Genomic DNA, 14,261 nt, shown 5'->3' with positions numbered 1-14,261 from the left:
ATGAGCCCTGGATACACATCGCTACAGACTTTGTGGTAGACTTACCACTCTCTGGAGGTAACAACACTATCTGGGTAATAGTGAATCGTTTCTCGAAGATGGCTCACTTCATGGCTCTCCCTGGCTTGCCCTCAGCCATAGAGCTTGCAAAGCTTTTCATCACCTAAATATTTTACCTTCACAGCATGCCAAAGCACATCATCTCTGTCAGAGGAACCCAATTCACAGCTAAGTTCTGGAAAGCACTGTGCAAGAAGTTTGATATCTCTTTCAACTTCACCTCTGCATACCATCCACAGTCTAACGGGCAAACGGAGAGAATGAATAGGACACTCAAGCAGTTCTTTCATGCCTATGTGGGTTCTCGTCAAAATGACTGGGCTGAGCTGTTGCCCTGGGCTAAATTCGCCATCAACTCTCATCCAGCAACATCAACTGGATCAACACCATTTGAAGTGGTCTACAGATGACTACCATTACCACCCTTACTACTTCCACTTTCAGTGTCGTCCCCGGCAGCTCAATCTACTGCCAAAGATATCCAACAACTATGGACTAAAACCAAAGAGATGCTCCATAGAGCAGGACAACGAGCAAAAAAAGGCTATGATGCTCATCACTGCAAGGCTCCAGTATTCCAGCCTGGTAACAAAGTCTGGCGGTCTACAAAACATCTAAGACTCAAGCTACCATCAGCTCGTTTTGCTCCACACTTCATCGGACCCTTTCCCATTCTCCGACGACTAAGTACTCTTACGTACAGTCTGAAACTTCCACCAGCATTAAAGATTCATAATGGGTTCCATGTCTCACTACTGAAACCGCTAGTCCTTAGTGAGTTCTCAACTAAGACACCTGAACCTACACCTACTGATGCAGAAGAAGACATTAAATACAAAGTATAGATGACACTATCCTTGATGTGAGAAAGAGAGGCAGAGTATGGGAATTCTTCCTGTCATGGGAGGGATATGGACCTGAAGAAAACTCTTGGGAACCTTTGGCAAATATCATGGATAAACAGATGCTTCAGCAATACCACAGAATGCATCCTCAGAAACCAAGACCAAGTAGGAGATCTGGAGGGGGCCCTTTGAAGGGGGTACTGTTGCGACTGTCGGTCTCAGACGGCTTTGACCCTTGTGCCTCACCTTTTTCTCTGCTCTCCCCGCTAGCCTTGGGAATATGGCTGCCACCTCGTCTTCAAGCCATGTCCTCCAGTGTCCCCGGAATGGCTATGGCAAAGCCTCATGCCATGTTTCTCCTAAGGGCCTCCTAGGGTGCACGTGCGCACGCCCCCCACGTCTTTATCCACGTCATTGCGGGAACCTCGGGGGCGTCCCCCTCGAGTGACGTCACGATATCCAGGTATTTAGCTTACGCTTGTTTGCTAGCTCGTTGAGTTAGAAAACGATTGGACTCGTCTGGTCTAAGTTACTCTGCCGCTTCCTTGTTGCCGCTGGAAGCCCTCTATGCCATTCGGGGTATACTCTAACCTGGGTACCCGCTCCTTGGGGGCCCTCTGCTTTCTTTCAGGTGCCTTACTGGGATCAGGTACTCCCTCCTCGAGTGTCTGCTCTCCCTGCCTCGGTGCCTGTTGCCATCTACTTCTGCCTGGTGGAATCATCAACCTTACAGCTACCATCTAGTGAGTAATCTAATTCTCAGTTGTCTCATCTACAGCTCTGGCATGCTGGGAAACCTACACCTGGATATCCCTATACCATCTTGGTGACCCGGGTTCCCCGTGGGCATGGTCATCTCCCACAGGACCCAAGAATCCACTCAAACACCTCAAAACCATAATACAAGTCAAAAACATCTCTGTCATCAACCTGTCTATGTCTGTAGGCATCCAGGTTAGGTCATCAAAGAATTTCACTAGAGTCAGTAGTTTCTCTAGCCCCTCTCTGGTACCCCTGCTGTCAGTGAGAAGCCCCTCCTACAGGAGTTTGTAGGCATTTAGGTTGACTGATTCCACAGAGATGAGAGCTATGTAAGTCTTGGACTCTCACCCTGATCTTCTCTAGCAAGCAGGATATCCACTTCTTGAGTCTCATGTGCTTCTCCAGGCCATAGAAGAAATGCAAGCTCTGGTTCATCATCCATAGGAATTGGAACCACAACCTTAAGCCACCTAGCCCTTTCTCTCCTTGCACTCATTTCACAAAGCCTTGTTCCTGTAATCAGGAAGTTGGGCCTCGCAATCTGGCTCTTCCCATGAATGTTGCTCAATCTTGTGATGTTGCTTCCTATTAGTTCCTCTAGCACAGCCCTGACAGAGTAGTCTGAGATGGATTTGTCCCACATCCTACCACTGACTGACTGAGAACAAAATCTGTCTTAGAGTGCTGTCAGTTCACCAAGAATTCTCAGATCACTTTTACGAGCCTCTCCTCCTGCAGAAGGGAGTTGCTGAAGTGCCAGTGGATGATATGAGGCTTGGCAGGGTTAAGCCTCACACTCATGACCACTGTGTGATGGTTAGCAAAGGCTGCCACCTCAGTGGCACTGCTAAGGGCTCGCAGAATTAAAGAGATGGAAAAATACAACCAGTCAATCCAAGAACAGGATAACAGACCTCTCAACAACTTAAAACAGGTAAAGGAAGGCGGCAACCCCTGGAGCTGCTCACACCAGACATCAACCAGGTAGAGGCTAGTTAAAATCTTCCAAAGGGCCACAGCCAGGGAGTAGTGTATCTTCTGACCACTGCTTTGGTCAGAGGCCTCTAAGATGCAGTTGAAATCACTTCCTAACATCAGCTCCTCGACCAGGTCGAGTCTTCATGTACATTGACAATTGGTGAAAGAAAGCCTTCATCTTGCACATGTTTAGAAAATTTATTGTGCAGCCCTCAAGTCAAGCTCTGAGGTGAAACAATCTGCCTGGCATGATGGATCGGGTGCTCAGCACTTCAGCCTGCAGAGTTTTTGTGCCCCACAATTTCACCACAAAGGCCATCCTGCCGCCAAACTCCAGAAGCCAGGTCACCGGCTTCCAGAATAGTATGAGTCTCCTGAAGGAAGGCTTCTGAGTAGTCTGTCTCTTTCAGGAAGGAGAGCACCCAGTGCCTGCGGAGTCCCACTCGAGTTGCTAAGTGCTAGAGCCATCCTTTACCAAGGGGTGTTTGGTTATACTCTTCAGTGGTCCCACTATAGGGCCGATGAACATATGAATGACTCTTCCTGCCTACCTTGTTTGGAAGGGGGGGCATGGGACAGTCTTCCTTTTTTTCCTTGTGCAGCCTGCATTGTAGAAGTGTCATGATAAATGCTGGCCCTCTCTCCTTGGCCTTTCTCATACACACTCCCTTGCTTATCTCTCCTGCTTCTTGCTACTCTGGAACTGGAATCTGGGCTTTCTCTGCTGTTCCTGTCCTTCAGCTATGGGACGAGTCCTGGATAGGAGCTGCACTCTAGGTGCTATACTAGACTGTGGAAGTCTAAATCTGAGTCTTCCTCCCAATCCACACAGCTCCTAGTTCCATGTCCCTGCATTAGCTCTGGGACTTTCATTGCCATACATAATGATTCCTGAAGTTTCTATTGGTGGTGACATCCAACTTCCAGCTCTGGCAGAATATATAGGAGCTAGCTCCTGTGATCTTGTAGCTTCAACAACTGATAAGCACCCAGAAAAGCATGTAAATCCAACTCATTATTTAAGGATTTACATGCTTTTCTAGGTTGATTATTTTTTATAGATCAATCTATGACATCTCAACCATACCTGACTTTGGTCATTGTCATCAGACTTTTGGGTGAATTTAAAGAGACGTGAGCCTCGGTTTCAGCTCCTCCAATCTTCCTGTTGACAAGATGGTTGAGACGCCTGGTCCCGTTTGAATGGTTAGCCATGCTATCATCAGATAAGTAGTATTTTTTACTTTCTTGCTTTTCGATATATAAATTAACTACAATATGGTTATTCTAGGAAACTGACTCTTGCTAAAACATTTTGATGTGCCCCTGATGAAGCTGAGTTAGCGAAACACCGGCCTGTGTAGGGCGATAAGAATGTTTTTTTGATAAGAGTCTGAGTCATCTTGAGATCCATGGATGGAAGACTGTTTTAATTAAAAGTTAAAAAAGCTCTATAAAAAATATTTTTGAAGCATTAAAGAATTAAAAAATGATGAAGGTGGATGATTGAGTAGACCGGTTAGTGTCTATAATAAGGACATATAACGTCAGGCTTGCTGACACCTTCTTAGGCTATTCTTTATAATATTGTGATTTCCACATTATTTTGCCATTAGATTTCAATTACCCCAATATTGACTGTGAGGGAGTCGATTGGACCGTTAGATGACTGAGGGGTTAAAGGGGCTCTTAGGGAAGATAAGGCCATTGCAGAAAGACCAAATGAATTCTTTGCTTCCGTGTTTACTAATGAGGATTTTGCAGAGATATCAGTTCCGGAGATGGTTTTCAACGGTGATGAGTCATATGAACTTAACCAAATCACCGTGAACCTAGAAGATGTAATAGGCCAGATTGACAAACTAAAGAGTAGCAAATCACCTGGACTGGATGGTATGCATCCTAGGGTACTGAAGGAACTATCTATCAGTAACCTATCATTAAAATCAGACATTGTACCTGAAGATTGAAGGGTGGCCAGTGTAACCCAATATTTAAAAAGGGCTCCAGGGGCGATCTGGGAAACTATAGACCAGTGAGCCTGAATTCAGTGCTGGGAAAAACAGTGGAAACTATTCTAAAGATCAAAATCATAGAGCATATAGAAAGACATGGTTTAATGGAACACAGTCAACATGGATTTACCCAAGGGAAGTCTTGCCTAACAAATCTGCTACATTTTTTTTAAAGGGGTTAATAAACATGTGGATAAAGGTGAACCTGGTAGATGTAGGTGGAAAGAAGGCAAAATGATTACCGGCATGGTTAAATGGGGAAAGAAGCTATTTTAGCCAAAAGATCTTCATTCAAAAATTGGAAGAAGGATCCAACGAAGAAAATAGGATAAAGCATAAACGTTGGCAAGTTAAATGTAAGACATTGATAAGACAGGCTAAGAGAGAATTTGAAAAGAAGTTGGCTGTAGAGGCAAAAACTCACAGTAAAAACTTTTTTAAATATATCCGAAGCAGAAAACCTGTGAGGGAGTCAGTTGGACCACTAGATGATCAAGGGGTTAAAGGGGCACTTAGAGAAGATAAGGCCATCGTGGAAAGATTAAATTATTTCTTTGCTTCGGTGTTTACTGAAGAGGATGTTGGGGAGGTACCCGTAATGGAGAAGGTTTTCATGGGTAATGATTCAGATGGACTGAATCAAATCACGGTGAACCTAGAAGATGTGGTAGACCTGACTGACAAACTGAAGAGTAGTAAATCACCTGGACCGGATTTCTGAAGGAACTAAAAAATGAAATTTCAGACCTATTAGTAAAAATTTGTAACCTATCATTAAAATCATCCATTGTATCTGAAGACTAGAGGATAGCAAATGTAACCCCAAATTTTAAAAGGGCTCCAGGGGCGATCTGGGAAACTACAGACCGGTTAGCCTGACTTCAGTGCCAGGAAAAATAGTGGAAAGTGTTTTAAACATCAAAATCACAGAACATATAGAAATACATGGTTTAATGGAACAAAGTCAGCATGGCTTTACCCAAGGCAAGTCTTGCCTCACAAATCTGCTTCACTTTTTTGAAGGAATTAATAAACATGTGGATAAAGGTGAACCGGTAGATGTAGTATACTTGGATTTTCAGAAGCTGTTTGAGAAAGATCCTCATGAGAGGCATCTAGGAAAAGTAAAAAGTCAGGGGATAGGTGGCGATGTCTTTTTGTGGATTGCAAACTGGCTAAAAGACAGGAAACAGAGAGTAGGATTAAATGGACAATTTTCTCAGTGGAAGGGAGTGGACAGTGGAGTGCCTCAGGGATCTGTATTGGGACCCTTACTTTTCAATATATTTATAAATGATCTAGAAAGAAATACAACGAGTGAAATAATCAAATTTGCAGATGACACAAAATTGTTCAGAGTAGTTAAATCACAAGCAGATTGTGATAAATTGCAGGAAGACCTTGTGAGACTGGAAAATTGGGCATCCAAATAGCAGATGAAATTTAATTTGGACAAGTGCAAGGTGTTGCATATAGGGAAAAATAACCCTTACTGTAGTCCCACGATGTTAGGTTCCATATTAGGAGCTACCACCCATTAAAAGATCTAGGCATCATAGTGGATAATACTTTGAAATAGTCGGCTCAGTGTGCTGCAGCAGTCAAAAAAGCAAACAGAATGTTGGGAATTATTATAAAGGGAATGGTGAATAAAATGGAAAATATCATAATGCCTCTGTATCGCTCCATGGTGAGACCGCACCTTGAATACTGTGTACAATTCTGGTCGCCGCATCTCAAAAAAGATATAATTGCAATAGAGAAGGGTGACCAAAATTATAATGGGGATGGAACAGCTCCCCTATGAGGAAGGGCTGTTCAGCTTGGAGAAGAGACGGCTGAGGGGGGATATGATAGAGGTCTTTAAGATCATAAGAGGTCTTGAACGAGCAGATGTGTATTGGTTATTTATGCTTTCAGATAACAGAAGGACTTGGGGGCACTCCATGAAGTTAGTAAGTAGCTCATTTAAGACTAATCAGAGAAAATTCTTTTTCACTCAATGCACAATTAAGCTCTGGAATTTGTTGCCTGGGGATGTGGTTACTGCAGTTAGTGTAGCTGGGTTTAAAAAGGTTTGAATAAGTTCTTGGAGGAGAATTCCATTAACTGCTATTAATCAAGTTGACTTAGGGCATGGCCTCTGCTATTACTGACATCAATAGCGTGGGATCTTCTTGGTGTTTGGGTACTTGCCAAGTTCTTGTGGCCTGGTTGTCCTCTGTTAGAAGAAACAGGATCTGGGCTTGATGGACCCTTGGTCTGACCCAGCATGGCAATTTCTTATGTTCTTATGTTCTTATGCTGCAGGAGATGGGTGGGGATGATTTCTCCGCTTCTGCTCTTGAGGGGCAGGGCAAGGGGGTGAGACTACTTGTTCTGGCCAACATCCATGGTCAATCTATGTCTACAGTTCTAGTCTCTTTGGTGGTGCATTTTGTTTTCTGAGTCTTTTGTACTGAGGTGTTCTGCACCAGAGCCAGGGCCTGGGCTGAAGCCACCACATCTAAGGGCTCAGTGGTGGCTTTTGTGGACAGGGAAAAGGCCAAAGTCTGCATCTGGGTGTGGGGCTGGCCCGGCTGGGCAAGATGGTCCTCGGTCCCGGAGGTGGCAGGAGCCAAGGTAGTAACCCCAAATGGGTTTTTAGGCTTGGGATGCACTGAGGCTTTGTCACATCTCCCTTCTTCAGGCTTGTCGGTGATGTGGGTCTCAGCTGGGGGCTTGGCTGGGGTTATAATTGGGGGAAGAGGCCTCTTCTATTTGGAGCCCAGGGTAGGTCTACCCAACTCGGAGGGCATGCCCGGCACGACCGGATTTGCACATCATGCATTTGCATGGGTCGTCCCACCTGAGGGGGCGGTGGCAGCAGGAGAGGACACGGGGCTGCCGGCAGAGCTCAAACTCTCGGTGGCTGAAAATGAGAAAAGGCCGGGAAGAAGGGAGGTGGGTTGCCTGCGGGTTGAGAAAAGGTCATGGCAGTTTTCTCTGTTAGCCGCACACATGCGCTCACAGCTTTCTATTTTTATTGTTTTTTGGGGGGAAATATTAGAACATTTTAATTAATGGATTTTTTTTTTATTCATCAGATATTTTGAAATATTTTAATGGCGTTTGGGAAATTTTGGATATTCTATTTGATAACTGGTTTGAAATATTTATTCTTTTTATGACTATGATTTACTATTATGATTGATGATTTCTTGATTTTATTATTTAATGTTTTATGAAGAATGATAATGTTTCTGTTTTTCCATTGTTGCTCTGCTTATTGAGGCTGGCTTGTTGTGGGTTCCAGTTCAATTCTCCTCTGCATGCTTCTATTTATACTTTTTGGTCTCTTTAGTTTATATTTGGTCAGGGTCTGTCTATGTTCTCCATGTGTGACCAAGATGAGGTATTCTGCTACCATATAATTTATCTGTAGGGATCTATAGCAGTCTGATTTATTCTGTTTTCCTAACAGAAGGTGCATTGGTGTTATAGGGCTTGGTGTAATATATGCATTGTTGTTGTTTCTTAGATAAGGTTGTTACTGTTTGAGTACTGGCAGTTAGGGTTATTTTGGTATGGGAGGTTTACTATATTGTAATGGTAATACCATATATTCATGACTTTGAGAGAGCCAAGCCCACACACAGCACACATTACAAAAAGCCTAATTCCATAGGAGTTCCAAGGGTCTTTTTTGCAGTGTTTTCTGGTTTCACACTACAGCAGTGCATGTTGGATTTTTTGACTCAGAAAACTGACTTTTGAAAATGCTTTTTCATGTAAAATCTATTATAAATCCATAATTGAATTGTGTGTGTGTGTGCATCTGTAGAGGGTGTGTGTGTTTGTGCAAGGCTGTGAGGGTTGTCTAGACTACCTAATACCCTTCCTTTGACCAAGGGTTCCGTTTGACGAAGGGCGTCATATTTTAAAAATAAGATCGCTGGAGGGCGCTGGGCTTTTTTTGATAGGCCCGGGACTGAGACTAAATGAATTGGGGGGCAGCACAGTAATTGTTTGCACAGGGCAGCAAGAAAGCTAGCACTGGCCCTGGGTTTGCAGGACCCTACCAAGGGGCATTTCTATCACAAGAAAATCTGATGGTATATTAGGGATGTGAATCGTTTTTGAACGATTAAAATTGTCAGATAATTTTAAAATCGTCCTAAATCGTTAGAGTGCACGATACAATACAAATGCCCCTGATTTATCATCAGGGGCATTTGTATTGTATCGTTAAATAGGGCATGGGAAATTTGGGGGAGGGCGGGAAACCTGGCACACCAAAACAACCCCTAAACCCACCCCGACCCTTTAAAACCAATTCCTTACCCTCCCCCACCCTCCCGAACCCCCCCAAAATGTTAAATTCTGATGAGTAAAGATGGCCAGCGCCATCTTTAAAGATGGCGCCGGCCATCCAGTGCTCCTACCATGTGACAGGGGCCGGCCAATGGCACGGATACCCTGTCACATGGTAAGGGCAAAGGGGCATCAGCGCCATTTTTGTTTTAGAACAGCTGATGCCTGGGAACGGGAAATCTCTCCCCGAGGACCCCCTGGATCTTTCCTCTCCCCGAGGCCCCCCTGGATCTCTCCCCGAGGCCCCCCGAGGCCCCCCTGGACCACCAGGTAATTTTAAAAGGTTTTGGGGGGGTCGGGAGGGTGGGGTCGATTTAAAGGGTCGGGCGGGGGGGGTTTTTTAGCGGCACGGGCCTCCCTAAAAAAAAAAATTAGCAATGTGAATTGGAATCGGAAACGATTCCAATTCACATATCTTAACGATCAGATTTCCCCCCCCCCCCCCATCCAAATCTGATCGTTAAGACGATCTAGCACACGATTCACATCTCTATGGTATATGCCCTCAAAGAGGTCTTTTCCTGCCCTTGAGTCAGAGTAACCATTGCCTGCCTACGGAATGCCATAATGTGTTTCAGGCCCTGGTCATGATGTCTGAGGGACATGATGGTGACTAGTGACCTAAAGTCCCCCAGGGTAACGAGGTGCTGCATCAAAACAACCTCCAGGATGTAAGATGGAACATTTGAACGTACCACTATAATGCCTGGCCCTTCCAGAGGCTCCAGCTGGTGCTAAAGCTTCTCTACTAGAATTCCCTGCTCCAGCACCCAGTGCAGTGCTGCCATGGTCTTTAAAACATTACGGCCTTGCTGTACATGCAGACGGCACAGACCATGATAGGTTTTCCCACCACTTGTGCTAGGGCTGAAATGTAGAGATGTATACTGTCACTGGCCAGGAGGGGGCAGCGAAGGCTGTGCTTTTGGGATAGCGCCACCCGGAATGCACCAGGCCATTACAGCTATTGTTGCCTTCTGTGGAGCAGAGAGTGGGGGCACTGCTCTGGCTTCCGTCATCACAGCCGCGTATGGTGGCTTGAGGCCCTCATTGGTTGGGGCTGGTCCTCTCACGCCCACTCTTGGTCCCCATTCCCACCTTCTTCTGAGGGGGACAGGACTTGCTCCTGCTTGAGAGGTGGTGTTGGTGAATTTGGTGCCAAGCTTGGGCCTAGATTCATCAATAACGCATAGGTTATCCAAAAAGGGGCGTGTTTATGGAAATTGGTAAGTTATCACACCACATGTTAAGTTACCACTTGGCATAGTATTATCGCATAGTGTACCCTGCGATATGAGAGAGAGGCCCTTATGCTAATTAAGTATTTATATCTCTATAGGATGGCCACCTGATAGGTCGAGGTGAGGTGTTAGTGGTGGTATAGGACTCTATAACAGGGTACCATCAAGCTAGGGTGAGAGAACATGGTACAAAATTTCATCTTTTTGAGACATTCCTTACTCCAAATGACGTCAAATCTTCACCAAAGTGTACTGTGCTGTTCGTACGTCTCACTCTACATGTGAAACTAGCTCCTAAACCACCACTAACACCTCACCTTGACCCATCGACTGGCCCTCCTATATAGATATAAATAGGTGCACACAGTGAGGCCCTCCCCAGAAGCTCTCTCTCTTGCTCTCTCTCTCTCACGCCCCCTCCTCCCTCTCTCCTTCCCCTTCCTCCCAAGCCCAGAAATGGCCAAAATGCAATTCCAAAAATTTATCGATTATGGCCATTTCGCTTAATGCTACAGAAAAAAGTGTAGTTATTTCCAGCATTAAAACCATACAATAGCATGCATTATGCTATCGCATGGTGCGATATGGCCCCTAATTTTACTAATTCCTGTCCATTACTTCTTCCCAATACCACCCACCCCAAAAATTTGCATTCGCACTGTGCCGTACAGCATTTTTCACACATGTGAAAACACCATAAAGCACTTTCATGCATGACCCCCCTTGGTTGGCTCCGATGTGGGAGGGGCCAGATTTCCGGATGGGCTGACGCTAGGTGGAGGATGCTCTAGCTGGCCTCACCCTCTTTCTCCTTTTTCCCTGCTGGGGGATTCCCCCCCCCCCCCGGGTTTTGTGGCCTGGCCTTTCACCTGGTGGTGTCCCATTCCTTTCCCTCGCCAGAGGGCAACATCTGTACTTGTGTCATGGTCAGTGTTGGCTGTGAAGTGCCCTGTGTTTGGGCCTGCTGGAGTCATTTTATTGGGGGGGGGGGGGGAATGCTCCATTTTCTCTAATAACTCCTGCAGCTCTTGCTGATGTTTCCTTGCTTTTGTGGAGCCCATGGTGAAGCCTAATTAAGAGGTGGTGTGTTGGTATCAGAGAATGAGACAGCCTTGGTAAGAGGAGGGGGAGGCTGGATCTAAGTGAACCACAGAAGTGACAGGGCCTGATAACTGGAGCCTAAAACAAAGAAGGTAAGTAACTAAAACAAACTGAGACTTAAACTTTAGTCTCCAAGTGGAGAAGGGAGAAAGTAAAAAAGTTAAATGCAAGCTGTAAATCAGGGAGGGGGAGGGGTAAGAAAAAGAAAAGGAATCAGATGGAGACTTGACTCTCAGCTCTCCTCACCTGCTGGTGAGAGGGGAGGGGGATGGGACTTGACTTTCAGTCACTAAAAAGGAGGTGAATAACCAAACTTAAAGGAGATGAATAACTAAAGGGGGCAAAATAGCGCTAGGATAACCCCCTGAATCAGGGGTGGCCAACTCCTATCCTCCAGAGCTACAAACAGGCTAGATTTGCAGGATATCCACAATGAATGTGTATGAGATAGATCTGCATACCATGGAGGCAATGCATGCAAACTCCTTGCAGCCATCCTGAAATCCTGGAATTAGCCACCCCTAACCCCTAGGTGTTGTTGGGGTGTAGGAAAAAAAATACAAGGAAACATCCACATATAGAGCCAGAGAGAGCAAGACAAAGCAGAACAACAACAACAAAAAAAAAAATCAGATAGACCCGATTCTCTTTCTTGTCCTGCTTGCTGCCCGGCACACTGCAGTCCACCTCCTGTAGCCCTGGCTGGCCAGCCTCTATCAGTATTGTTGTCATCCTGGAGACCCTGTCCGCTGCATGTAAGAAGCACTAGGGCAGCCTTCCCTAGCTGGGTTTACCTCGGGGTAGGATCTGTTGCACGTCTTGGGCGGCTTTAGGACCCCACGGGAGCTCCCGAGCGTGTGTACATGTCTGAAGACCACAGCACCACCTACTTATTGAAAGCCTCCAGTTTGGTTCAGCCTGCTCACTTACATCTTTACTGGGGCATCTTACAAGAACAAATTCAACGCTGTATCCTCGTCCAGGCTGTCAGGAACCTCGCGCGTCACGTGTGAAAGGGATCTTATACAAGAGAAGGGAAGCTTTTGGATTTGTACTGCTACCTCGTCATAGGCTCATAGTATTAAAAGAAAACAGTAATAAATTAAAATAAAAAAATAAAAAAATAAAAATCAGCCCAGCAGCAGGTTTGCGCTCGTCGGAAGGATTGGCAGACAGGAAAAAAAAAATGTATAAGTTCAGGGCATTTTAGATGAACTTTCATGCCGACGGTTATCTCTTCAGAAAAAAACCAAAAACCCAACACTTTAAAAAGTGAAGCAAGAGTAGGAGCCCAGAGAAGTTCTGGCAGTGATCTGGCCAGGGGGACCATCAGCTGAAGGAAGAAGGGAAACTTGCGCGCGGCACGTGCTGTGATGGGATTTGATTGCCACCTGCTCAGCCTCGGGACGCGTTAATGAAGAGGGCGCCTGCAGAGAGAGGTAAGGGGGTATTTGGAGGGCGGGGAGGTGCGAACAGGTGGGTACTTGGGGGGGACGACGACAAACGGAATGAAAGCAGAGGAAGAGGAGTTTGCGTTCGCAAGTGGGGTAAGCCCGTTCTTGGGTTTTGCTTGCCAGAGGTGGTGTTAATTCATTGGATGCACGCACAAGAAGAAGCGTATTGGAGTTATGTCTCCTGCTTTGTAACGCCGAACTTGTGAAGCTGTAGGTTATAAAAAAGTTGCTGTTCTTTGATCCAGTGCGTGAAACACCCTTACCACGTTAAGGATACCCTCTTTTTCTTGTTTTGTTTTGCAGGTTTAAAGGGCGATGTTGGTTGAAGTTCCGATTTAGCCGAGCGGCTCTGCTGAGATGTCCCTTGCAAGAGAGCGCTTGCCATTTGAACCCCCCCACTCCTCTGCCGAGTGACCCCCGTCACTGGAGCCTTTCGCTGGATCCCGCACACCCCCAAAAAAAATTCTGCTGCACTTTATCTAAGACGAGCCCAGCATTATATACTGTGGGGACGAGCCCGCGCTCTCTGTCTATATTTTTTTCCCCTTGCCCCTTTGCAATCTCCACCCGCCCAGATGCAGTTTCGACTCTTTTCCTTTGCCCTGATCATCCTGAACTGTATGGATTACAGCCACTGCCAAGCCAACCGCTGGAGAAGGAGCAAGAGAGGTCAGTACCGAGGTCGCGCCCTGGGGTAGAGCTCGCTAACTTGCCCCCCCCCCCCCCAGCCAAGGCGAGCAGCGGCTTTTCAGGTGACACCCCCCCCCCCCCACGTGACGGGGGCAGAGAAGCCTCTCCTTGCCCCGCTGGACCCGAGCCTGGGCTGCACGTCTCCCGCTTGGTGAACTTTTGCGGCTTTTATAGTAAAGGAGTTTTCTTGTGGGAGTCCCAACCTGGTTGATGGAGTGGAGTGCAAATTGAGTCACTAATGTCTCCCCTTCGTGCTAGAGAGCAGGAGCATTGCTGCCTTGCTAGCAGGTGGGCTACAAATCATGGCAGAGGGGAGGCCTGTGAGTGGCGAGAGCATGAAGCTCTCTGACAGCTTTGCGTGCCCCCCGCCTCTAAAAGAAAACACATGGGCCAGTGGAGTAAACTGAAGGAAATCCTTTCATTGTAGGTAGGGAGGGAAACGTTTGCGTGCTGCAAATGCAGAATTACAGCAACCGGGGAGGGGGAGATTGAATTTCGCTATGGCGTGGCCACAGTTACAGGGTCCCTGACTGCTTCTGGTAGGGTAAACCCCCCTCTCGTGCCTGAGGCTGCCGGCAGCAGGAGTGACAGCGCGTAGGAAGCGGAGTGGTCTTCGGGGCGGGGGGGATAGAGTTGGGCGGGGGCGGAGCTGTGACCCGAAACCGGAGCCTTCCGAGGAGCAGGCAGTGAGGCGGGCACGGCGACGCTGCGCCGGAGTCGCCACTCTTGGCCTCGGACCTCTTTCTGGGAATATTATTAGTT

At 46.5% G+C, this 14,261-nt stretch overlaps 1 protein-coding gene across 4 annotated transcripts in view; it reads left to right on the top strand.

The window, feature by feature from the left end:
* The first annotated feature begins 12,285 nt into the window (after positions 1-12,285).
* The window catches only part of RSPO2 (R-spondin 2), a 250,259-nt gene continuing 248,283 nt past the window's right edge, over positions 12,286-14,261 (top strand). The window contains exons 1-2 of one of the 4 annotated variants that reach the window (XM_029591894.1): positions 12,286-12,794; positions 13,113-13,478. In XM_029591894.1, coding sequence (XP_029447754.1) covers positions 13,385-13,478 — 94 coding nt within the window. In that variant the 5' untranslated portion in view covers positions 12,286-12,794; positions 13,113-13,384. Of the gene's footprint in view, positions 12,795-12,821; positions 13,020-13,112; positions 13,479-14,261 lie in introns of those variants that run through there. The other 3 variants (XM_029591896.1, XM_029591895.1, XM_029591897.1) reach the window with 3 other exon arrangements.

This window comes from Rhinatrema bivittatum, chromosome 2 (assembly GCF_901001135.1).
Source record: "Rhinatrema bivittatum chromosome 2, aRhiBiv1.1, whole genome shotgun sequence".
In the NCBI taxonomy this organism is placed as follows: Eukaryota; Metazoa; Chordata; class Amphibia; order Gymnophiona; family Rhinatrematidae; genus Rhinatrema; species Rhinatrema bivittatum.
This window is presented reverse-complemented; position numbering and strand designations above follow the sequence as displayed.